Source organism: Cnephaeus nilssonii, assembly GCF_951640355.1.
Source record: "Cnephaeus nilssonii genome assembly, chromosome: 14".
Classification (NCBI taxonomy): Eukaryota; Metazoa; Chordata; class Mammalia; order Chiroptera; family Vespertilionidae; genus Cnephaeus; species Cnephaeus nilssonii.
This window is the reverse complement of record NC_137085.1, coordinates 37,326,457-37,350,252: the sequence shown is the minus strand read 5'-3', so window position 1 is coordinate 37,350,252 and position 23,796 is coordinate 37,326,457. Positions and strand designations below refer to the sequence as shown.

The 23,796-nt window shown below is 46.3% G+C and overlaps 1 protein-coding gene across 1 annotated transcript; it reads left to right on the top strand.

The window, feature by feature from the left end:
* The first annotated feature begins 1,957 nt into the window (after positions 1-1,957).
* Positions 1,958-21,330, top strand: PSAT1 (phosphoserine aminotransferase 1). Its single transcript, XM_079791115.1, has 9 exons — positions 1,958-2,120; positions 5,635-5,695; positions 6,462-6,531; positions 8,552-8,757; positions 9,565-9,737; positions 11,905-12,074; positions 18,066-18,194; positions 20,324-20,461; positions 21,070-21,330. The coding sequence occupies exons 1-9, from the start codon at positions 2,061-2,063 to the stop codon at positions 21,173-21,175; spliced, it is 1,113 nt and encodes a 370-aa protein (XP_079647241.1). The 5' UTR covers positions 1,958-2,060; the 3' UTR covers positions 21,176-21,330.
* Positions 21,331-23,796: the final 2,466 nt, after the last annotated feature.

Below are 23,796 nucleotides of genomic sequence, written 5' to 3'. Positions count from 1 at the left end.
TTTGTCAGATCAGCAACAAATAATTTTAGTAATTAGTTTATGTGTGCCATGAGATGAAATAGGTTGAAAATTGCTGGGCTAGAGACTAGGCATCTACAGCTAAGTCATTATATAAAAATCATGGATAGGTGACAATTTTTACACACTTGAGTTTATGGACTGAGATTAAAGAGAAAACCACAGGTTCAAAATGGTGTCACTTGTGGTAAAAGCTCATGACACCAAAACCAGATTTAATACCTGATCATTTCTGGTATTGCAGTTTCAACCTTTCCCAGAAATGTCCTCTTAATCAATCAATATGGGATTTTCTGGTCAAGCACCAGTAATCTGTCACATAGTCCCTCTTTGATCCCCCCAATAGAAAGAAGAAGCAATGGGTATAGAAAAAAACCTTGCCATTTCTTTGTCCACAACAATACATAGCCTAGTCTAAAAATAATCCATTCTTTCCTTGTTGTTAATAGTTCCTTTGCCCCATCCATCTTCCTTTACCTTCCACTTTGTTGTACACCTCCAAGCGCACACTTCTAGTTGTTAGATGAGATGCTAGATTCATGAATTGCTTTTAAAAATCAATTAGATCTTCAAATTTACTCAGTTGAATTTTATTTAACACTTCTCATGAAATTTTGCAACTTGCTAAGTGAAGGTGCTGAGGAAGGCACTGGCCTTGTTTATTTCAGCTCTTTCTAGAAACTTTGCCCTCCAACTCCCAAACCCAAAGCAGTACCTCTGTTCCCAGCCCCATCCTGCCTACTACATACCACCGAAAGCAAACAAAAGCCAAAACCCTGTCCGTTTACAAACCTCCTGAAAGGGGTAGTTGACAGCATGGCTAGTGTTCCGGAAAGCCCCAAGACAGGCACTGTGTGTATTCCTGGCACAACAATTTTGCTCAAAGATTGGGGAAAATATTTTTATATTAAAAGAAAGTAGGTTAAATTGTGGAGTAGAACTCCTAGTTCACACTTTTAAAAGTGATGAAATCCCAGACTTCAGAGAAACTTCTTTCTTGCAGGAGAGGGAGCCTCCCTGTTTCAGAACCCCATGTGGATCTCCACGGGAATTGGAGCAGGACTCTATTGTAGAAATGTTTGAGCATTGCTGGCCCTGCGCCCGGCCTGGCTCTGGGCCTCTCCCTGGCTTGGGCTGCAGCTCCCCACAAAAGTATCGCGTTCCTGTTAATATCTCCTCACGTTTCTAAACTCACAGCTTGTCAGCGCTGGAGAACCTGAGAGCTATTGCCAGGTTCCAGCTCGCTGGTTTCACAAAAGGAAATGAAGAATCAGCAACTTTTAAGGACTTGCCTGGGTGGGTGGGGGTTGAGGGGCATCCAGGTTTCCCAGGCCAGGGATCTTCCCAGAATCCTTAGCTACCTCCATCCTTTAATCCTGCAGGAACTCGGGACTCCAATGTCCGTGCAAAGAACCTCACCCATCCACTCTGGGCCAATTCTTTACCCTACAATTCTATCCTTGGGAGCCCGGCCTCTCCACTGGAGTATCTGGCGCCGTGAGGATGCTTAGAAAAGTTTGGGGAATGAATGGCTGCTGGTTGCGAAACTAATGCATCAGCGCCCAGGGGCTGGTGGAGGAGAGATGGTTGTATGGGAGGAGGGGTTGAGACTTGCTACGCATCTCCCCCTGCGGGCAAGAGAGAGAGAGTCTGGGATCTGGGTCGGAGGACTGGAACGGGTCGGATTCCAGGCGCAGAAGCGTGAACGCGTGTTCTTCCCTCCGCCCACGATCCTCCGGCGGGGGCGCTCGGGAGCCGGCAGGCTGGTGCAATCTCCTGCACGCCTTGCATAGATCAAAGAAAAGGTTGAAACAGTAAACCCAAGGGGGGAGCTACGGTTTCCGGCCCCGGCTAGCGAGCGCGACCAATGGGATGCAAGTCTCATTAAGAGGACCAATCAGAGCAGGGCCTGTGACGGCGCAGGCCAATCGGGGACGCCGGCTAGGCACTGGAAGAAGGCCGAGGGTCCGCGCCAGCGACAGACTCGCGCAGCCCGTGCAGCCGGTTCCCTCCTGCTGACTTGCCACGCGTGCCGCAGCACCATGGACGCCCCGAGACCAGTGGTCAATTTCGGGCCCGGACCCGCCAAGCTGCCGCGCTCGGTAAGTCCTAGCGATCGTGCACGGAAAGTGCCGTCCGGGCGTGAGCACGCCTGCGAGTGGCTGAGCATCCTGCGCGGGGAGCTGTGCATCTCCTCGTGGGGCGCTGGGATTCCCATTCCCTCTTTGAGTCCCGCGAACGCTCTGCACCAGCGGACACCCAGTTCAGGATCTTTCGCAGGTGGGCTTCTGGAAAAATACACTTGGGGGAAGAAGCTCGGGAGCCATGCCCGTGCAGCTGCTCCGAGGCGTGCACGATTTGCCCCGGCGGAGCGTTGCTGGCACGTCGTTGTGCACACCTGGAGACTCCTGCAGACTCTCAGACGCGGCGTGGGCACGGCGAAAAAGAGAAACCTCTTGTTCTTAGTTAACCTAGCGGGGCAGTGCAGCGAGCCCGGCAGTGCTGAGTGAATGCATGAATGGGCACTGTGTGAATGAATGGCGCACGGGGATCGCGTTAACCGGGAGGGGATTGCAAAACTAGAGGACCACGCACGGCTGTCCGTAAACAGTGTTTGGCTTAGCCAGCACTCGGGAACATTGCTTTTCAAAATGTAAATTTGAAAGTCTCCCAGTGCTCCCTTCTCACCTGCAGAGCTACCCTAAATCCTTTTTGTCCGCTTTTTTTTTTTTTTTTTTTTGCGTGTAGATTTTTAAAAATCGTATTGACGCCCTCCGCCCCCCAAAGCCCAAAGGCATTAGAGTATTCATGCTCTGGTAGGCCTCTGGCTGCTAGCCCAGTCCGCTTCATTTTGTTCTGCAGCAAATGATGAATGATTAAATTCCCCCCCGGGCCACAGCAGACTTTTCAAATGCAAGTGGCTCTCTCTCTCTCTCTCTCTCTCTCTCTCTCTCTCTCTCTCTCTCTCTCTCTGCCTGCCCAACCCCCAGCCAGGTGCCAGGTGGCTGCCGCAACCCCCCTCCCCCCCCCCCCCCCCCCCCCGCCCCGTCCCAACCCGTAGCAGCTGTGAAGCAGGCGAAAGTCTCTGATGTGACTTGAACGCGTGGACAATCTGTACCGCTACTGTTAGATTTTTATTTTTCAACCAAAATGACTGATAATATGTTGTAGCAACATGGGGTGCCGCCAAGTACTTTACAATTATCTTTTGTTGAACAGTGTAGAAATCTCCCTGGGACAGAGCCGCCTCTGTATTGTAAGAACAGAGAATCTTACAATTTTCGGTGGGAAAGGACATCTTCACTTTTCTATGGGCAGCGCTCACAGTAGCTAGAGAACAGGACTTACTTTTTTTCTCTCTCAGCTATTGTCGGTTTTAGGCGAGATTCTTTGCTAGAGCTGTGGAAATGTTTCCTGTAGTAGGCCTCCTCACCGTTTTCCGTTCTTCATCTTTTGGATTCAGTATTGCTCCCTGTGAAATTTGTTATGCATTTATTATAATGGCAGTTGTCATCATTAATACAATTACTTGTTTATTATTTATTTTCTGGGGAGGATTTTTGCCTTCAGATGAGCCCTCTAACCTGGGGTGGGGGGGTGGGGGCAGATGTTGGCTTTGTATGTGACTTGATTTAATTGAATTAAAAGGATTAGAAACTTTGACTGTAATCACAATGGAAAACATTTTATAAAATGACCAAGTACATGTATGTACTATAACTAAAACAAAAGCCTTAAGAAATAGCCTAATTAGCTATGACATACACAATTTGTATTCTATTCCACTCTAGTCTGTTCAATTTCATTAAAAAAAACTCGTTGTGACCCACAAAAGCATTCTGCAGTTTGAAAAAAATAAACTCCACTGGATTAAAGGGGCTGTGCTTTATGGGTGGAAGTCTTAAAACTCTTTTGCAATGATTTTCGATATAAACTTATAGGTGTCTTCAAAGAATACTATCTATAAGAGAAATAGTTTCAAACAGAAGTTCAAAGATGATTCTATCTCAGATGGGTGTTTCTGTTTAATAGAGGGAAGGAGCCACTGAAGTTTATTTGATCAGCCAGTGCTAATAAAGCACCCAACAGTTTGTAAAACAATGACAAATTCTTGAACCTCCTTTTCAATGGAATCTTTTTTTGTCTGATTCTTTATTGTTCAAATCTTGTTTCTTCAGACAAGTTGAAATCCAGTTTATATGGTTTTATGTCCTCCTTAGCCTGTATCTTGAAAAGAAACCATCTCTGAAGGCTGGACGCTTCTACAGAGGTCTTACCCCACCTGTTCTGCACCTGTTTTTTGAATTTTCCTTTTCCTCTTTTGACTTTGTGGTAGTTCTCACATACACAAAAGTAGAGAAGCCTATTGGTCCATCTCTGCTATTGAACAACTATGGACATTTTTCCAATCTTGTTTCAGCCACCCCCTTCTCCCCCCCTTTCCCTCCCTCCCGCCCCGCTCTTACACACCACCTTTCTCCCCTCCAGCCCCAGGATTATGTTAAAGCCAATGGAGATATCAGTTATTTAATTCATAAACTGTCTTAAAAATAAGTATTTTCCTTATCAGTTATTAGTTATTTTCACTTACTTGCCTTTAGGAAATAAAAGACAATGGGTCTCCTCCCCAGCTAGGAGCTGCCTTTCCAGAGGAGAGGTTTAGGAGAGATTTGGTTGCCGCCCTCATACTCCCCTCCTTCCCATTTCCTGGCACTGGGATTGGCCCTAATCTGGGTCCTGCTTGCCCTGTTGCCCCTGTGAGACTGACAGTGGTGGTGATGCAACTGCAATGATCCTACAACATAGTCAAGGGGCTCGCCAGGGCATACAGAGGTGTCATCAGAAAAATTGTATACTTGGTCCTTTTCTTTTAAATTCAATTTTTAAAAAATGTTTTTATTGACTTCAGAGAGGAAGGAAGAGGGGGGAGTTAGATAGAAACATCAATGATGAGAGAGAATCCCCTGCTGGGGATCGAGCTCGAAACCCGTGCATGTGCCCTTGACCAGAATTGAATCCTGGACCCTTTGGTCCGCAGGCTCTATCCACTGAGTCAAACCAGCCAGGGCTCCAATTTATTTAATAAATAAATAAATAAATAAATAAATAAATAAATAAATAAATAAATTTATTATTTTTTTATTGATTTCAGAGAAGAAGGGAGGAGAGAAAGAAACATCAGTGATGAGAGAGAATCATCGATCAGCTGCCTCCTGCACGCCCCCTACTGGGGATCGAGCCCGCAACCCGGGCATGTGCCTTTGACCGGAATCGAACCTGGGACCCTTCAGTACCTAGACCGATGCTCTATCCACTGAGCCAAACCAGCCAGGGCTCCAGTTTATTTTTTATATCTAAGTTAGTTCAAACCTTTGGAAAAACTATCATAGCATCAATCACATTTGGTAATTTCACACTCAATTTTTGTGAAAATTTTGTCTTCTGGGCTCTGTGGGAAGAAGGGAATTGGCTGTGGGTGACAGAAGCCTCCAGATCTCACAGGCCGATGGGCAGCTCCCCTTCCATGCCCCTCCCCACCCCCAGGTTTGTATGTCCAGAGGGAGAGCTGTGCACGGAATATTCAAATCACCTACTTTCTTTTATTTTTTTTTCTAGGTATTGTTAGAGATACAAAAAGAATTATTAGACTACAAAGGCGTTGGGATTAGTGTTCTTGGTAAGATTTACTTAACTTTCGTTATGTGTTTGATGGAAGCAATTTTGAAAACAACATAAACAAATGCTCGTGAGATTTCATACATCTTAGCTATGGTTTTGCTAGTCATAGAGTCTGAGACCCGGAGTACATTTGCATACCCATGTCCCAAATATTTATAATATTACTTCACGTTCATTTTGTTTTTTTCTACACTTAAAAATGAACTTAATTAAAAATTTAAAACTACACAAGATTCTTATGAAGATCTTTCCTGTTAATAATTTCATTAAGATTCTCTATATTATTGGAGAAGACAACCTTTGAGTTCTAAAATTTACTTTATTTTTAGTCATTTATTTTCTTTGTAGTTCCAAAGGCTACACAGTATTAAGAGACCGTAGGGTTAACAGTATGCTCATTGCTATTAAATATTGTTCCTGTGGGTTTTGGGACATGTAGTTAGTATCTGTGAGGTGAGAGAATAGTGTAGAATTTTGTGCTATTGTCCCAGAGGGCAAACACTGCACACAGGTTCATGTTCGTGATAAAGGTGAGAAATCACAGACGGAAACTGCCACTTGAAAGTCATTCTGCTGTGATATGAGGCTAGAGTGCTTGCAATATGAAAATCATTTAGGTTTTCCCCTAAATGAAGTTGAATGCAAAATAACTGAAATTCCTACTTATTCTTTTACTTGCCAATCTTGCCCTTCTTTCTGAAGTTACTTGTATTCATTTGGTTTTGAACTGGAACTTATTTTGTTGTTTATCTTTCCTTCCACAGAAATGAGCCACAGGTCAGCAGATTTCGCTAAGATTCTAAACAACACAGAGAATCTTGTGCGGGAATTGCTGTAAGTTTAAAGTTTTAAGACCAAACTGCATTACTTTTGTTTGATAACATATGTACCTGGGTGTCTGTTACATTATTTTCTATACTCTGCTGTTTAGAATATTCTATAAGTAAAACTAGTCTTATTAAGATGTTCCCAAAGCCACTAAATTGTTCCCCATCTTGCACTTGTGTGTGTTTATTTTATGTAGTTATTTCCAAAGATTTGAAATGGTCATATCTGGGAAAGATTTTTCCAGAAGTTCAGCTGGCCTAAAAGGGATTTAAATGACAAAGAGATATCTGGTGGTCTTATCAGCATTACTAACTTGTAGGTCACTGAATCTGGAAGTCTGGTCCTCATACTGCCTATCAGAATTACCGGGGGCGGGTATTAAAAATTTAAATGCTGGGCCCCATCCAAGACTGCTGTCAAAATCTCTGTAGAAACTTCATTTTAACAGGCTCTTTGGGTCAACTCCAGAAACTGCCATGCTAGTGAAACCTCCTAGGTTACCTGTACTGCTTTTCTTTTTTTGTTTGGGTAATCCTCACCTGAGGATATTCTTTCCATTGCTCTCAGAGAGAGTGGAAGGGAGTGGGGAGTGGGAGATTAAAAAAAAAACACATGGATGTGAGAGAGACATATCGACCGAAGGTTGCCTTCTGAAAGTGCCCCAACCAGGAGGGGGCAGGGAGTGAACCTGCAATCCAGGTACATGCCCTTGACCAGGAATCAAACCCAAGACCCTTCTGTCCACGGGCTGACACTCTAACCACTGAGCAACCAGCCAGGGCCGTGCTGCTTTTCTTATCCAGAGGAAACTTTTATTCTTAAACATATTTCTGTTAAAGGAGAGGTTTTATAATATTAACATGTGCACATAAAAGAATATGGTAACCTTGGAAACCCACATTTTTTTTTCCCTGCTCACAAAACTAGTGCATGTTCAAGATAGAAACTTTAGAAAAAATAAACTCACAAATTAAACTGGACTTGTCTATAACCCCACTAGTCAGGAATAATCATTGTTAATGTTTTAGGGTCCATTCTTGCATTCTTTCATTAACAAAATTGGAATTGTACTGTTTCATTACTTTCCTTTTAAATTGCCTTGATAAATGCTTCAGAAGGATTTCCAGTGTCCACTTGGTTCACAGCATGGACCAGCACATCAATATTTTTAGGACTTTTGGTTGCAAAGGACAGAAACCCAACTCCTGGCTTAACCAAAAAAAAAAAAAAAAAAAAAAGGAATATACTGGTTCTCTCCCTCTCTCCCTCTCCCACGCCCTTCCCCCGCTCACTTTCCTCCAAGCAGGTTACCTTTGCTTTCTTTCTCCTAAGCTTCAAGGACCCTTCTTTTGCCTCTGTAACTTGTTTCCTGAGCCCACGCAGCCCCGCTGGCTCACTCTTTCTACCTCTGTGACATTCTAAATAAACTCCTGCTTGTATTTGAAAAACAAACAAACAAAAAAGAATGCATTATCTCACATGATAGAAAAGTCCAGGAGTGATTTAGGAGCTCGGTTGATGTCAGGAAGGTCTTTTTCTCCATCTCCTGGCCCTGCTATTTATGTGCTAGCTTCATCAGATGGCCACCATTGACTGCAGGGTTAGTTCCTACACATTCATTCTTCCTCTCAATAGGAATAGCTCTTCTTTCACAAAAGTTTGATCAAAGCTCTCAAATCAAACCCCATTGGCCAACTTGGGTCACATGCCCATTCCCTGGAGCTGGGGTTGTTTACCCTTTAACCATGTGGACTGAGAATGGCAGTGGGATGATATCCCAAAGGAACAGCAGGGTGTTACTAGTTTCTGTCTGAGCAGTGACCGTAGGCTGCCACCACGGGGCCAACCAGTAGTTGTCCAAGGAGTGAACAGATAGTGACTGGATTGGGGAGGGCAAAGTGGTGGTGGGGCTTTGCCATATTTCTTGTGGTATATCCACCCAAGGACCAGTGCTGATAGAGCATCACGCATGCTCCATCTTTGACCCTGTGAGTCTCTAGTTACTGTCTCCTGTGCTTTTGCCCAGAGCTGTTCCGGACAACTACAAGGTGATTTTTGTGCAAGGAGGTGGGTCTGGCCAGTTCAGTGCTGTCCCCTTAAACCTGATTGGACTGAAAGCAGGAAGGTGTGCCGACTACGTGGTGACAGGAGCTTGGTCAGCTAAAGCTGCGGAAGAAGCCAAAAAGTTTGGGACTGTGAACATCGTCCACCCTAAACTTGGGAGTTATACAAGTAAGTGCTGGGAGCTGAGGTGGACTGTTATGTCGACTGGCGGGTGGTCCCTCCTTAGGACAATCTGCAGTTGTGTGGGTTTTTTGTTGTTGTTGTTCCTCCTTGTCAGTAGTTAGTATTTAGATAGGGGGGTGGCTGTACTAGGTGAGGCTACTAAGTGCTCCTGCAGAAAGAGCATTCCTAAGCTCATTTGGCCGAGAAGCCCAGGGTCTGGTTTGGCTTAGATATGGTTTGATCAAGGGCCCCAACACTATGGCCAGGTGCTGGTATCTCACTGTCTCCTCCGTGGTGGCCCCACATTCAGGAAAGCTGTCCCCTTGGGCTCAGAAGATGGCTGCAGCCTCTGCTGACCTTATGTTCTCCCAAGTTCCAGTGCCTGTGCTCACGCATTCCAGTAACAGCCTCGTGTCTCCCGGGTCCCATTCCAAATCAGTCGTGTGACAGCACCTGGGTCCCATGCTACTTTTGAGGCTTCAGGTGGAACTGGTTCCACTGGAATCATACGGACTGAGAATGGGGGAGGCTGGAGCCCCACGGGGGAACTGTTGGACCGCCAAATAGGATGACAAGCAAAAACCCCAAATACTCACTCTGCCATAACTGGAGATTTAACCGCCAGCAGGGTGAGATTGATCATCCTTTTAGGATGGGGGTGGTGATTATAATAATGCGAGATGGATTGGGTGCTTTCACTCGGGAATACTATTCAATCAGTCTCATTGCTATGGGAGGGCTGTTACTCCTGTTGGGCTCCATCTACATAAGGAAAGGGCAGTACAAGTGTCTCCCACTTGTCTTCTGTGATAGAAATCGCAGACCCAAGCACCTGGACCCTCAGCCCGGAAGCCTCTTATGTGTATTACTGCGCCAACGAGACTGTGCATGGCGTGGAGTTTGACTTTGTCCCCGACGTCAAGGGAGCAGTGCTGGTTTGCGACATGTCCTCAAACTTCTTATCCAGGCCAGTGGACGTTTCCAAGGTAGAGTGTAAAAGAGGGGACCCCGGCGTCTCGGTTTCTTTAAGGGCGTTTTAATATATACTAGAACGGGGAGAGGGTGGGGAGCCGTGGCCTGCAGAGACCCTGGAGCCAGGGTAGCTCAGTGAGCAGGCCAGTATCACTTGTTCATTATAGACGGTCAGATGTTTAAGTCCTGACAGTCCCAGTCCCGTGTGAATGAAGGCCTCACAGGGTCACACTCAAGTCCATGGAGAATTTATCTGCCTTTGAGTGTGGCTCTTAGAAACCTTTTCGGTCAACACTTTGGGAGTGGCTTGCTGTCTTCGAGGAAAGATGCAGATTATCCCAGCTCAGGGTGCCTGTGAAGGAGCCCCGCCCCGCCTTGTACCCACCTCAACTCCAAGAGCATCAGGACACAAAGACTTTCGGTGCCACACGAAGGTGGGCAGTGGGAGTAGTGTGCCCAGGTGCTTATAACAAGGTGGTATAATATCTGTGAAGAATGGAAAACACACTGACTAAAAAAATCTGCCTTTTTAAAAAAAAATTGTGGTAAAATATGCTTAACATAAAATTTGTCATTTTAACCGTTTTAAGTGCAGTTCAGTGGCAGTAAGTATATTCACACTGTTGTGTAATCATCACCACCATCCATCTTCAGAGCTTGTCCTCTTCCTGTACTGAAACTCAGTGCCCATTAAACATTAACTCCCCAGTACTTGCTCCTCTAGCCCCTGGTAACCACCATTTGTACTTTCTGTCTTATGAATATGACCACTCTAGTTAACCTCACATAAGCGGAGTTATGCAATATTTGGCCTTTTGTATCTGGCTTATTTCACTTAGCAGAATGCCCTTGAGGTTCATCCTTGTGGTAGCACTTGTCAACTTCATTCCTTTTTAAGGCTGCATAATATTCCATTATATGGCTATACCACATTTTGGTTATAGCCTGGTATGTATTACCAGTCACTGTGCACTGACAATTCTAAACTATCTACACTAATAAAAGAGAAAGATGCAAATTGACTGTACCTTTGTGACGCCCACCAGACAATCAGGAGTGAGTATGCAAATTAACCCAACAAAGATCAGGGGCTGAACGGGACGTTGGTGTGATTGCCCCAGCCGCTCAGGGCCTCGTGGGAAGGTGGGGCGGAGCGGAAAGGTGGTGCTGGCAGTCAGAGAAAGGAAGGCCCATTCTATTTTTTTTTTTTATGTATTTTTTTGATTTTCTATAGATAGAAAGGGAGAGGGATAGAGAGCCAGAAACATCGATGAGAGAGAAACATCCATCAGCTGCCTCCTGCACACTCCCCACTGGGTATGTGCCCGCAACCAAGGTACATGCCCTTGACCGGAATCGAACCTGGGACCCTTGAGTCCGCAGGCCGACGCTCCATCCACTGAGCCAAACCGGTTAGGGCAGGAAGGCCCATTCTTGCACGAATCTTCGTGCATTGGGCTTCTAGTATCAAGTATAAAATACGCCGCCCGCTGGGCCAGTCTGCTCCCTCTTCCCACCTGGGACACCACCACGGGGACACATGGGAGAGGGTTCTGTATCTTATTCTATAGAATAAAGTGCTAACATGCTAATTAGACCCAACAGCAGAACGACCATCTGGACAACCTTCCGGGAGGGCCCGAGGCAGCCGTGTGGCTGCGAGGGCCGAGCCCCTTGATCGAATTTCGTGCATTGGGCCTCTAGTATGACAAAATTTCCTGAAGAAACTTTAAAGACCTGTTTTCTAAAATTTATTCTCTCTCAGGCAGCTTCTCTCATTTATCAGCATTCTTCTGATTGTCTCTTTATACAAATATAAATGGGTAAAAATTCCGGTGTTTTTGGTTACCAAGGACAGTTAGCCTCCCTGTTTTAAAGACTAGCGTGGGTGTAGACAGAAAGGATGCAGGGTGAAGATGAGTATGTGTAAGGCCTTTATCGTGAGGGCCTTGGGCTAGCCCCTGACTGGGGGAGAAGGACCAGGCAGGACATACTGTAGGCCTCAGAACTCGAAAGTGTCTGAGGTGGAGATGCCTTTAGAGAAGAGAATACACTCTGAATAGGAATACAACAGTCACCTCCTCATAGAAATCATGCTTTGCAAAGAGGTTGGGAAGTTTAAATACATTTCAGAAAAATGACCCAAGTGCGTCTACAGTGGTGTGTGTTTCTCGTTTTCAGTTTGGGGTGATTTTTGCTGGTGCGCAGAAGAACGTTGGCTCTGCGGGGGTCACGGTGGTGATCATCCGCGATGACCTGCTGGGGTTCGCCCTCAGGGAGTGCCCCTCGGTCCTGGAGTACAAAGTGCAGGCCGGAAACAACTCCTTGTACAACACGCCTCCCTGCTTCAGGTAACCCCGCTGTGCTACTTGGGGACCGATGGAGGGGTCTCTGTCCCATCAAAGCAGAGATGACTTTGAAGTAGGATGTTTGCATGAACCGGTGACCTGATAGCCTAGACATCTTATCAGGAGTCTCTGTCCGGCTTATGCGTCCCTCTGGGCACTGTTTAGGCAGTCTTCCTTCTAGCCCTTTTTTTTTTTTTGGAGTGGGGCGGGTGTTTTTGTTTGATTTTGTTAGCCTTGGTGGTTCACCATTAACCCCAAAGCTCTGTGCGGGTGAAGTGCTGTGACTGCCTCTCAAACAACCAGTGCAGGTTGGGAGGAGGACTTTTAAACGTGGGGCCTCCGCTTCTTGCTTTTCTCTCCCTGCTGGGCCTGCACGAAGGAAGCTTGGAGCTTTGGCAGCAGACATACTGTAGGCTTGGCACAAACACCTTCCTGGTTTTTCACCCAACCTGCAGGGGTCCTGTTAGCTGCATTGCACGCCTCTCAGGCCTGCCCACAATCTTTCAACTCCCAGCTTCAGGGGGTTTGGGAAAACCTTTGGGACACCTGGGATTTAACAGTTTCCTGAGAGATCTTACTACTAACCATCTGTGTGACCTTAGGGAAGTCGCTTAACCTCTCTGTGCAGCGGGTCCCTTCAGAAGTAATAACTGTGAGGATTAAAGGAGTTGATATATGTATATTGAATGCACTTAGTGGGGGCCCGGCACTGGGTGTGCTACAGATGTTAGCTGCTCCCTTATTACTGTTTCCATTGTTGTTAGTTCCCAGAGCCTGAGCAGGGGAGGGAAGGGCCACAGTTGGATTTATTTTTCCAGGGCAGCGATGACGGAAAATAGTAATACGTTATGTGTAGGACTCTTTAATCTCCCAAGTAGCTTAGGCAGATCCTCTTATTATTACTAGCGTTCCCGTTGCAGGAAGAATCCTGCAATAGGGTTTCCTGCTGCACTCTACCCCGCCCCGCCTGCTCTCCTCCCTTCTCCCCCGCCCCGCCTTCTCTGCCAGCCCGCCTGCTCTCCTTCCTTCTCCCCCGCCCTGCCTCCGCTCCTCCCTTCTCCCCCCGGCTTGCTTGCTTCTCCACAGCTTTGCTCCCTTTTGCAGCTCTTTGCTTCTTTCTGCACTGTCTTGATATGCAAATTAACCGCCAGCTTGGTTGGGGTAATTTGCATACACATCCTGATTGGCTGGTGGGCATGGCTTGGCTGTTGGGCATGGCTTGGGCATAGGGAAGGTGCGGTCAATTTGCATATTTGTCTATTATTAGGTAGGATTCTCATTTTGCAAGTGAAGAAGCCGAGGCCGTACGTCTAGGAAGTGGCATAGCTGGGATTTGAGCCCAGACAGCCTGGCTCCAGAGCCTGAACCTCAGTGTGCTCTTCGCCAGCAGAATCATCAGGGTGGGTTTGTTTGTGTTGGAAGGATACCATCTGTGAGGGGCGGGAGTTTTCTTAAAAGAGTGTGTATAAAAGGGGGACTTCGTTAGAGGTCTCCCCACTAGATGCTGCCTGTAGAAAATTTCCCCCACATAATCTGCCCTAGGAAAGAAAGGAGTTGTTTTCAAAGTCAGGATTCTGATGGAGTCCCTGCCAGTTTTCCACCCGCTCATGTGGGGCAGAGCAGCCCCTCGTGTTGTGTCCCCTGTGGTCCTTAGGGAAGGGGGTGTTCTGGTGCTACCTCTCCTGGTGGCCTGGAAACCACTCTGTTTCCCCCTGGTTGAAAGTGTTTCTAAAATACCTAGTGGGGATGGGGCGGTGTTCGGTGGGGGATGCTGAATCTATCGCTCACCTCTGGGGTTCTAGGCCGAGGAAAAAGAGTGCTCCCTGGCCAACCTGGAAGTGAGAACTGGGCGTGCTGAGTGGGGAGTCACAACTGGGGACCCTCAAGGGCAGGGCTCCCGGAGAAGGGGCTTAGGTGCCAGGTTCCACAATGGCAGGAAGTAGCTCTTACCTGTTAGAAGGTGGGGTCAGGGCCTGGCTCTCAGTCAGGTGAGCCTTTCAGGGCCACCACTGGCTGTGTGGGAGGTGGGGGGAGATGGGGAGAGCACCCCGCCCCCCCCCCCCCCCAAATTGGCCTGAAAGCAGCCAAGTTCTGATCAGAGCACAGCCTGGAGGAGCAGGGGAGCTGTCACTCGGCTGGCATCTTCTCCACGAGTTACGGTGTGAAATAAAATTTTAAAATGTGATGAATACTTTAATATGCTGTTAATATTAGGGGGGAATCAGCAGGAATAGTGAGAAAGTGGGCCAGTCTGCCTAATGGGAGGTGAAAGTGTTTGGAATCAGACCTGGAGATACAGAGGAAGTCCTAGAGCAGGAGCTTTGTCATAGGGTCCCCTCCAGCCGTGGCCCCAGGCCTTGACCTCGGATGGGGTGGGGAGGACAGGAAGGTGGCCACAGGAACTACCTCCCAGGACTTTCCTGCCTGAGGAGACTGCTGAGCCAGAGACAAGGGCAGAGAAGGGGCTACATTTTCCCCCAGACAGATCAGAACAGTGATAATTGGGCAGCTGGGGGCAGGATAGTTAATGTTTGATTAGAGTCATGTAAAGGTAGAAGATGAAAGAGACTGGCTTAAATGTATTCTGCCCGAAGACAACTCTTAGAGGTTGCTTTGCTTTCCCTTACCCCAAAAGAAGAGGAAGAGAACAAAGTAAAAGTCTGTATAATTGAGCAATTACTCTCAGTCTCTAACTTGGAAAATATAGAGTTCATTTGCAGTGCTTAAACGTTCAATGTTAGAAAATCGTCGCTCACCCAGTGAGAACAAACTCCTTAGACAGACACATGAAGATTTGTGCAAAACTTCCTCCCACGTCTTTGAATGTAAGGTGATAAGACACTCAGAACACTTCAGAACTTTCTGTCACATAGAAGTCTTTGAAAAGGTCCGAGTTTGAAAAGAAGCCTTATTTTTTTTCTTATAAAATCAGAGCCAAATGACCACAGGCCCTGGGAAGTTTGTTTGAACTGTGCTGGGTAACTGGCCTTCAGATTCTTGCCAGTAGCCCTGGGCGATGAATTGGGGTGGAATAAAGAACACTTGGTCATTCTGTTTAACACTTTAGTAGAACACATGAAGCCCAGTTAGTGAATAAGCAAAAAGATGCCTACACCTTTCTTTTTCTAACTCTGTAAAAGTTTTTCCTTACTGTGACTAACTGAACCCATAAGTACACATTGGTTTTAGTTGTACTGGAAGGTAGAATAGCTAATAAGAAACAAACTGAACCCCTTCCGGCCACCATCTCAGAATGGGCTTAGCCTTGTCCACCATCAACTCCAGAAGCTCATCCGCAGAGTTCGAATCTTTAGAACAGCTAGGGAGAGTTTTATGGGGACTTTCTGGTGTGCTTTTCTAAGCCCTGGTGCACAGAATAGTTAGTATTGCTTTAAACAATTTTATAAGAGTAACACGTGCTATTAGCAGAGGTTTCTGAATAATCAGAACCTGCCAGGGTAACGACTGGTAATTGCTTGCCGTGTATCCTAACAGATCCTTAACTGTCCAGCCCACGTCCTCATGCAAACCTTATGGGCATATGCACATATACAGAGCTGTATATATAATTATACGAATGGAACTTTCCTATGCACACTGTTCTGATAATTCTTTTTTCCCCCACCCAACAAAATACTATGAACATTGCCATATCCGCTCACCTGCCTGCCTTTTTTTCTTTGAATTGCTGTGTGGTATGTCATAGAACAGATGTCCTGTGATTTACTGAGTCATTTAACAGGCAGTCTTAGGTGGTAAACCTAGGCTCTGTGTTTGCAGGTGGCATTTTAGATGTATAAGTATAAATCAGGTGAAAGTGTTGCACTGAGAGTGGGGAGACTGGAGACCCAAGTTGCAAAGCTGTGTAAGCATTTGAGAGCCCTGTATTTTGAAGGTTTGGATTGCATGGGGCTAGAAGCATAACTTAATGCTTCTAGAAGCCACAGTAGAGTCACAGGGACCAGGCATCCTTCCACTGCAGGGATGTGGTCCCTAGGACAGCCCTCTGCCTCTTGGTGAGGCTCAGACACCTAGGCTAAGGGTGCTGTCTCTGGACTATGTGTACAATGGGTGGGCTTTCTGCTGCCTCTGTCTGCTCAGATTGCATTAGGACTAGCCAGAGAGCGAGGGCAGTGAGTCTGAGCAGGTCAGCCCATCAGGAAGGTTGTGTGTTGGTGCCGAGGTCTTGCTGGGCCTTGCTGCAGTGTTGGATGTGATTATCCAAATAGCAACGTGGGGACCCTGGGAGAACAGAGCTGCAGGTGACAGTGAACTGTGGCCAAAAGTACTGTGGGTGAACGGGCCTGAGGGTGGCTTTGCTTGGATCTTGTGGCGGGGTGTGTTTTTGTGCTTGGTGGAGAGAGCAGTTTTTGGGGATGTCACATCAGTTCCTACCTGTCCAGCCCAAGCCCTTATGCAAACTTCACAACACTTGGGACACAGACAAGGTGAAAGGGGGCCATGTGTAGACCAAGGACAAGATCACCCCAATTCTAGGCCCCAGAAAGCCATTCAGAAAGAGGTTTCATTAGACTCCTCACCAGATGTCACATCAGCCCCTACCTGTCCAGCCCACGTCCTCATGCAAACCTTATAACACTGAATGTCAGCAGGTGGAGGTAGGCAAGTGGCAGACAGGCAGCCTTAGTAGAGGACACACTTCCCTACCTCCACTTGCTGACATTCAGTTCCCACCTCAAGCATCCTCAGACCCTCTGGCCCCAGCCCACCCAGTTAACCCTTCACTTGCTGAACTACCAGAGTTCCCTGTACAGCTTTTACCATTTGCTCTTTTATTTTATACTAGAGGACCAGTGCACGAATTCGTGCACAGGTGGGGTTCCTCAGCCTGGCCGGCAGTCGGGGCCTATTGGGGCCATCTTGCCCAGTCCCTATGGGGGCCGTTGGGGGCCAGCGGCTGCGGGAAGGGACCCTGGGAAGTTGGCTGATGGTGGGAGGTTGGCTGTGGGAGAGCACTCCTGAGTTGAGCGTCTGCCCTCTGGTGGTCAGGGTGCGTCATAGCTATTGTCCAGTTGTAACAGTCGCTTAGGCTTTTATATATATAGATTTCTTTGTGCAAAAGGTGTTCAGCTTTTTCACCCCAGAGCTGACCCAGGGCCCTCCACCAGGCAGGAGGCAGTGTGGCTTAGTGCTAAGAGCATGGGCTCTGAGTCACAGTCCTGACTCTAGACCCAGTGCTGCCACTTACTAACAGATTCCCCAGGATTAGTCATCTCGGGACCAGGGAGACCAACCAACTTCTGGTGGACACGTACGACATTTTAACTGCCCTGCTCTTCCCAACTCCACCTTCCCAGCCGACAGGCAGATCCAGCAGGGTCCCTTGCTCCCCTGGTCTCATAGTTGGGCAGGGCACCTAACGGACCAATCCAAGCCTTTCCCGGGATCCTCTGAACTGGGAGTGAGGAGAAAGGCAGGCGTGTGTTGGTGAGACTGAGATATGAGGTCAAGAGCCCAGGGAACATTAGAAGGATGCTCATCTGAAAATAGGAAGCCACTATTCCAGCAGAGAGAAGCAAGGGTCAGAAATAGCAGATGGGGTGGGATTTGTGTCCCTGGTGCCAGGAGGACCCAAGGAACCTCCATCCTTCATGGGGCTTGGAGCCACCCCTTTCTGCGCCAAGTGACCAGTGACATCTTAAAGACTGTTTTGGTACAACTTAACAGTTTGCTGGAATGTCTTCCCTTTTTTTTTAAAAATATATATTTTATTGATTTTTTACAGAGAGGAAGAGAGAGGGACAGAGAGTCAGAAACATCGATGAGAGAGAAACATCGACCAGCTGCCTCCTGCACATCCCCCACTGGGGATGTGCCCGCAACCAAGGCACATGCCCTTGACCAGAACTGAACCTGGGACCCTTGAGTCCGCAGGCCGACACTCTATCCACTGAGCCAAACCGGTTTCGGCTGTCTTCCCATTTTTGCAGACCAGAACTGAATGCATGTTTTTTGTTTTAATCTTTATTTTAGCATCTATGTCATGGGCTTGGTCCTGGAGTGGATTAAGAACAACGGCGGTGCAGCAGCCATGGAGAAGCTCAGCTCCATCAAATCGCGGATGATTTATGATATCATTGATAATTCTGAAGGATTTTATGTGTAAGTCGATGGATTTTGTCTCACATTTTGTCTCTTTGTGACTTTAGAAATGTGTATATCCCAAGGAGTTTTGGCAAATGGGTACATTCATCTTTCTCTGGAAGTGCTGGTGATTTGGGTGAGGGAACCCTAAATACAGAGTCTTCATTCTTCCACCTGTTAGGTCTTTTTTTTCCCCTTAAATTAGCTGTGCTTTTTATAATTGTTCCCTCATGGTGGGAGCCTGAGGCAGCAGAATATCAAAAGAGGGTATCCACTGAATTTTTAATTTAAATGTCAACTGTGACACCTACCACTTCCTGAGAAAGGTGTGTGTGTGTGTGTGTGTGGGCGGGGGGGGGGGGGGGGGGGGGGGTTGGGGGTCGCAAATTCAAGGCTCAAAGCCTGTTACCAGATACCTGGTTTCCCTCCTTGAGTCTCTTCTGCATTTAGGTGTGCACGTGACTCCTATTAACTAATAGGGATTGTGAATGTGCCCTCAGGGGAGAGCGTGACTTTAATGGGGGCTTCCTCACGCGACTTTTATTTGCTAATTTTCATGAATCCCACTCTGAGAAGTGAAAGACTAAGAGAGGAAGTATTTGAAAATGGAGAAAGAGGGTTATTACATATTTTATTTTTCCTTTGTTCCAGAGGAGTATGTTAGTTCCTCTGACATTTGCCACTTTGGGTTGTCAATGGGAAATAATTTTGGCTGCTTATTTTCCAAATCAGAAACTGAAGTCCTAGATAAAAAATTCACTCATCAGTTTTGAGAGCCTGTACAAGCCCTGTCTGTGCAAGGTGCTGGGAATGAAAAGATGAATTGATTGAATTTAACTGTTCTAAATTGTTTCCGTTTTCTATTTTTGCATCACAAAACACCCCAAGATAGTGGCTTAAAATGACAACCATTTCCTTTCCTCGTGATTCCTTGGGTCAGCAGGTGGGGCTGGGCTCAGCTGGGGAGTTGTTCTGCTGCCCCCACCTGGGATCCCTTATTCAACCGAAGTCCTCTGGTGGTTCACCTGGAGCCAGGGGTCAAAACTGGCCTCAGTCACCTGTCTGGGAGTTGGTGCTGGCTGTTGGCTGGGCCTCTTCTTCCCAGCAGGCTAGCTCTGCTTACGTACATGGAAGCAATGTTTTAAGAGGGCAGGGCAGGTGTAGCAGCTGCATGCCCCATGAGGCCTGCAAGTTGTACAGCATCGCTTCTGTTGCAGTCTCTTGGTCAAAACAAGTCACAGGCCAGCCCAGATTTGAAAGGAATGAAGAACTAGACGCCACCTTTGCTCGGAGGGCTGCAGCGAATCTGTGGCTGTTTAAAAATATGCCACAAAGCTGAAGCCGGTTTGGCTCAGTGGATAGAGCGTCGGCCTGCGGACTCAAGGGTCCCAGGTTCGATTCCGGTCAAGGGCATGTACCTTGGTTGCGGGCACATCCCCGGTGGGGGGTGTGCAGGAGGCAGCTGATCGATGTTTCTAACTCTCTATCCCTCTCTCTTCCTCTCTGTAAAAAATCAATAAAATATATTAAAAAAAAATAAAAAATAAAAAAATAAAAATATGCCACAAAAATGTTCTGCAAATATACTTAATCCCCACATCATCCTTATGTGAGGTTCCATTACTCTTTCCACTGTTCAACGAGGAAAGTGAGGTACAACAGAGAGGTTAGTAACTTGCTCGAGGTCACACAGCTTGAGACAATGCAGTGTGACAAGTGCTTTGAGAAAACCATATATTTTGACGTCTTTCAAACACTATGAGGGCCAACTTTTTTTTCTCTGCAGCCTTGTCGAGAAAGCCACACATTGCTGTGTGGCTGCCGTGTGTTGGGAGCTTCATACATGTTGTAACACTCAACTGTCACAACTAGTCTGAAATGGAGGTGTAATTATTCCCAATATTCAGATGAGGCAATGGAGGCTCATGGAAGTTAGGCACAAGTCATACAGGAGAATGAGAAGTCACTGGTCCTTATGCTAGAGGCGTCTCCCTAAGTAGATTACAAATGTCCTGGGGCACAGCTTTTTCCTTAAATCCCCTGTTTGCATCTAGAAAATGTTTAAACGTGTGTTTTTTTCCTGTTCATTTGTTAATGGCAGTTGCACATTTTAGAAAAGTTGCTGGACTAATAAACGTGTTTCTCAGGTGTCCAGTAGAGCCCCAGAATAGAAGCAAGATGAATATTCCATTCCGCATTGGCAACGCCAAAGGAGATGATGCTTTAGAAAAAAGATTTCTCGATAAGTCCCTTGAGCTCAATATGATCTCCTTGAAAGGGCACAGGTGAGTACACATCCAGTCCAGAAGCCCGGCAGAGAATGGGTTTAGTTTTTCAAATGCAGAATAAAAAATACCTGCCCAGCTTGGAGTAGCAGTTACTGTAACTTGGGAAAACCAGTTGTCACAGGGATAACCCTTTTTCTTGTTGCTTCTAGAGCTCTTTGCACGATTCCCTTGCTGAGAGCATGGTGGAGCCACATATTGCAAGGACTTCTGTTAAAATTCCCCTTGAAAACCCCTTTATTGGATCTCCTAGCACAGGGGTTGCCGTCCCATCTCTGATGAGGCTGGAACAGCCCCGTTTGGTGTAAGAGCGGATCACTGGTGCTCCCGCTGAATGTCAGATGGAGCAGTCAGTCTCGCAGGCTCTAGGAAAAATGCACGTCCTCACCACATGGGAGGCAGGACGCGTACCCTGCAGTGGTCCTGCTCCCTGTTCCCGTTGAGCTAGGTTATGTGTGAATCGATAGACCTTCGCTGCATCGGGGAGAATTTTCTAATGACTAGATGTCCGAAGCTCCGGCCACCTGTGGGGGTGACTGGACAGAGGGTTGGTCTCGATGCTAAATTAGATGCTCTTGTTAATTGCGATGGTATCTTTGTCCTTCTAGGTCTGTGGGAGGCATCCGGGCCTCTCTGTACAATGCCGTCACGATCGAGGATGCTCAGGAGCTGGCAGCCTTCATGAAGAAATTTTTGGAGATGCACCAGCTGTGAACACATCCTAACCAATCTATATTCTACCCTTGAACAATGTCCCACATTTAAAGTAACTTAACGGCTTCAAAAACTTAACCATGGTATTTTTCTCAAAGGAACATGCTTATTATAGATTCTTCCCCACCCCCCACCCCCCAAAAAAACAAAAAACAGCACAGTATCCACAGTTCTTCAAAGCTGGTGGGATGTAACAGACACCTTAATTTTGACTTGAACTGAAAGCATTTTAAAAAAAAATCTTTCTTTAGCTTTTCTAACAATTCCACTTTCATGTTGTCTTTGCTGCTACGTTTTCTAGCTAGATCTCAGTGTTCAGACTTACACAAAGTGCAGTTAATGTTCCTGGAGACACACGAACTCGTAGCATTGAGGGTGGGTGGGGTCTGCTAGGTGCTGAATCTTGATCCTTCCCCAAATGGCAGCAGTAGGGGCTCCTGGGTTCCACAGAGGTTAATTCGGGTCAACCTTGACCACGTGGTGAGTGTTTAGGAGTTCTAGGCTAAAGGGCCAATTGAAGATCTTAATACTGTATTCTCATAAAGAGATAAAAGTGACATACCATACGTTTATATAGCAAAGTCTGTTTTTAATACCAAATAGTTTATATCTCTATGCATTTATATTTCTGATAATGCGGTTCTTAGTGATCTATGTAGAGTCTTTGGGAATTTGTTAGCATCCTTGACATTGTGCATTGTGTTTTCAACAGTTGTGTCTCCTCCCTTCCCTCCTACCTTTGGAAGCTGCCTCACAAGATTTAGAAGCTCCCCGATTCACTTTTATTTAGGTGGAAGAGAAGATTGGTTGGTTATTTTTCAGTTATGCCGTGAAACTAAAAAATCTTAAACGCCCTCAGCGTTGGTTCACTTGACTATTGTTGTTAATTGTGTTTGACCAGAGTGATGCTGTGAGTTCTGGAAGATCCTTGCCCCTGTTGTTTATCCATTGTCAGTATTTGATGTTGAGTACGTGAAGGACATTAAAGTCCTAAAACACCTAAACCTTTGTCAGTGAATTTCTTTACCTGCTTTTAAGATGGTTCTTTTTTTAAACTTTATGATGGGAAAACTTGAGTTTAAAAATAGCATCTGACATGGTATTTAATTTAGTTCAACCAAAGGTGTAAGACTTGAGTTCAATGCATCCATTTTAAAAAAATATCTATTTCTTAAATGGATTTTAGAGCGAGAGGAAGGGAGAGGAGAAAGAAACATCAACTGGCTGCCTCCTGCACACCCCCTACTGGAGATTGAGCCTGCAACCTGTGACCTTTTGGTGCGTGGAACGACATTCAACCAATTGAACCACACCGGCCAGGGCTTTTTTTTTTTTTTATGATTCAGCGCACTGTGTTAGCTTTCCATTGGCTTTTTGGAATGGACATTATCAGCAAAACCACCTTCCAACATAGCTCCTGGTGTAAAGTCCCATGAACTCTGTTCTGCTCAGGCCACAAACATGCTAGTAGGATGGTGTTGAGCTATCTTGTGTGCTTCGTTGTACTGTGTAATGAGGACTGGACTGATCTCTCATCCCTCTAGTCAGGGCTAAGCCTCCCAGTCTTGGTTTTCTCATCTATAAAAGGAGGATTGAAATAATTCCCCCCACTTATCTCAGGGATGTTTAAAAAATTACAAGGGCCCAATGCAGGATGAGAATAATAACCACAATAAATGTTTAGCAAAAGCCAGCCAGTCCATGGGATCCAACTAAGTGTTCCCATAGAATAGAGTCAACCTCTTCCTCAACCTTCCATCTGATGGGTGCAACCTTCCATCTGATGGGTGCAAGCCCTTGTGGTCTGTACCAGCCCCGAGTTCCTTAAAACTCCACTTGTTTCCATTCCCATTGCCATGGCCAGCTCTGCTGTTGGTTCTCAGCAGAATGTTTCACCAGCCAGTTGGACAATTAATTCCCGTCGTCCTCCTCCTTGATATCAATTCCAGGCTTCTTAGGCCAGCAATCACAGCTTCTTTTGTTTGTGGTTCTTTAGAATGAGGCATGAATTTGCCCATGTGACACATTAGCCTGGAGGTCCTGCCCCCACTCATCAAGACCAATCTTCAAGACACCTGTCCACCTCCTGACTGCGTCTCCTCCCTCAGAACGATGCTCTTTTCCCTTTTATCTCATTGCAGCACCTTCATTCTGTTCTTTACTGGACTGGGTGTCTGCTTATCTGCTTTCTCCACCAGAGCAGCAAGGAAGGAGCCATGTTTCTCTTTTGCCATCTGGCATCCTGCCTTGCCCTGAGGAGGTGCTCAACGACTGTTTAGTGAGTGAAAAGTCTTATACCCGTCATGTTGGTCTTCCTGAGTTTTGCAAACAGCCTGGAGTAAAAGGCAGAGTTCTAAATCTCATGTATGGATTTTTTAATTTTCAAAAGCTTAAATGTATAATTTAATTTTCCACTGAAATGATTAGATATGACTGGTTGAATGAGTAAATTTCAAATCGTGGAGGGCTTCCAGACTCATAAGTCTGTGAAAGCCTTTGGAAAATGGTCAGCAACTGCATCCATCCAAATACAAAGGGTAGTCCCTGTTTGGATACAGATTGCTGGAAGGTACTCATTGAGTGAAAACCTTGACCTTTGTACATCTCAAGTGAATGAACTG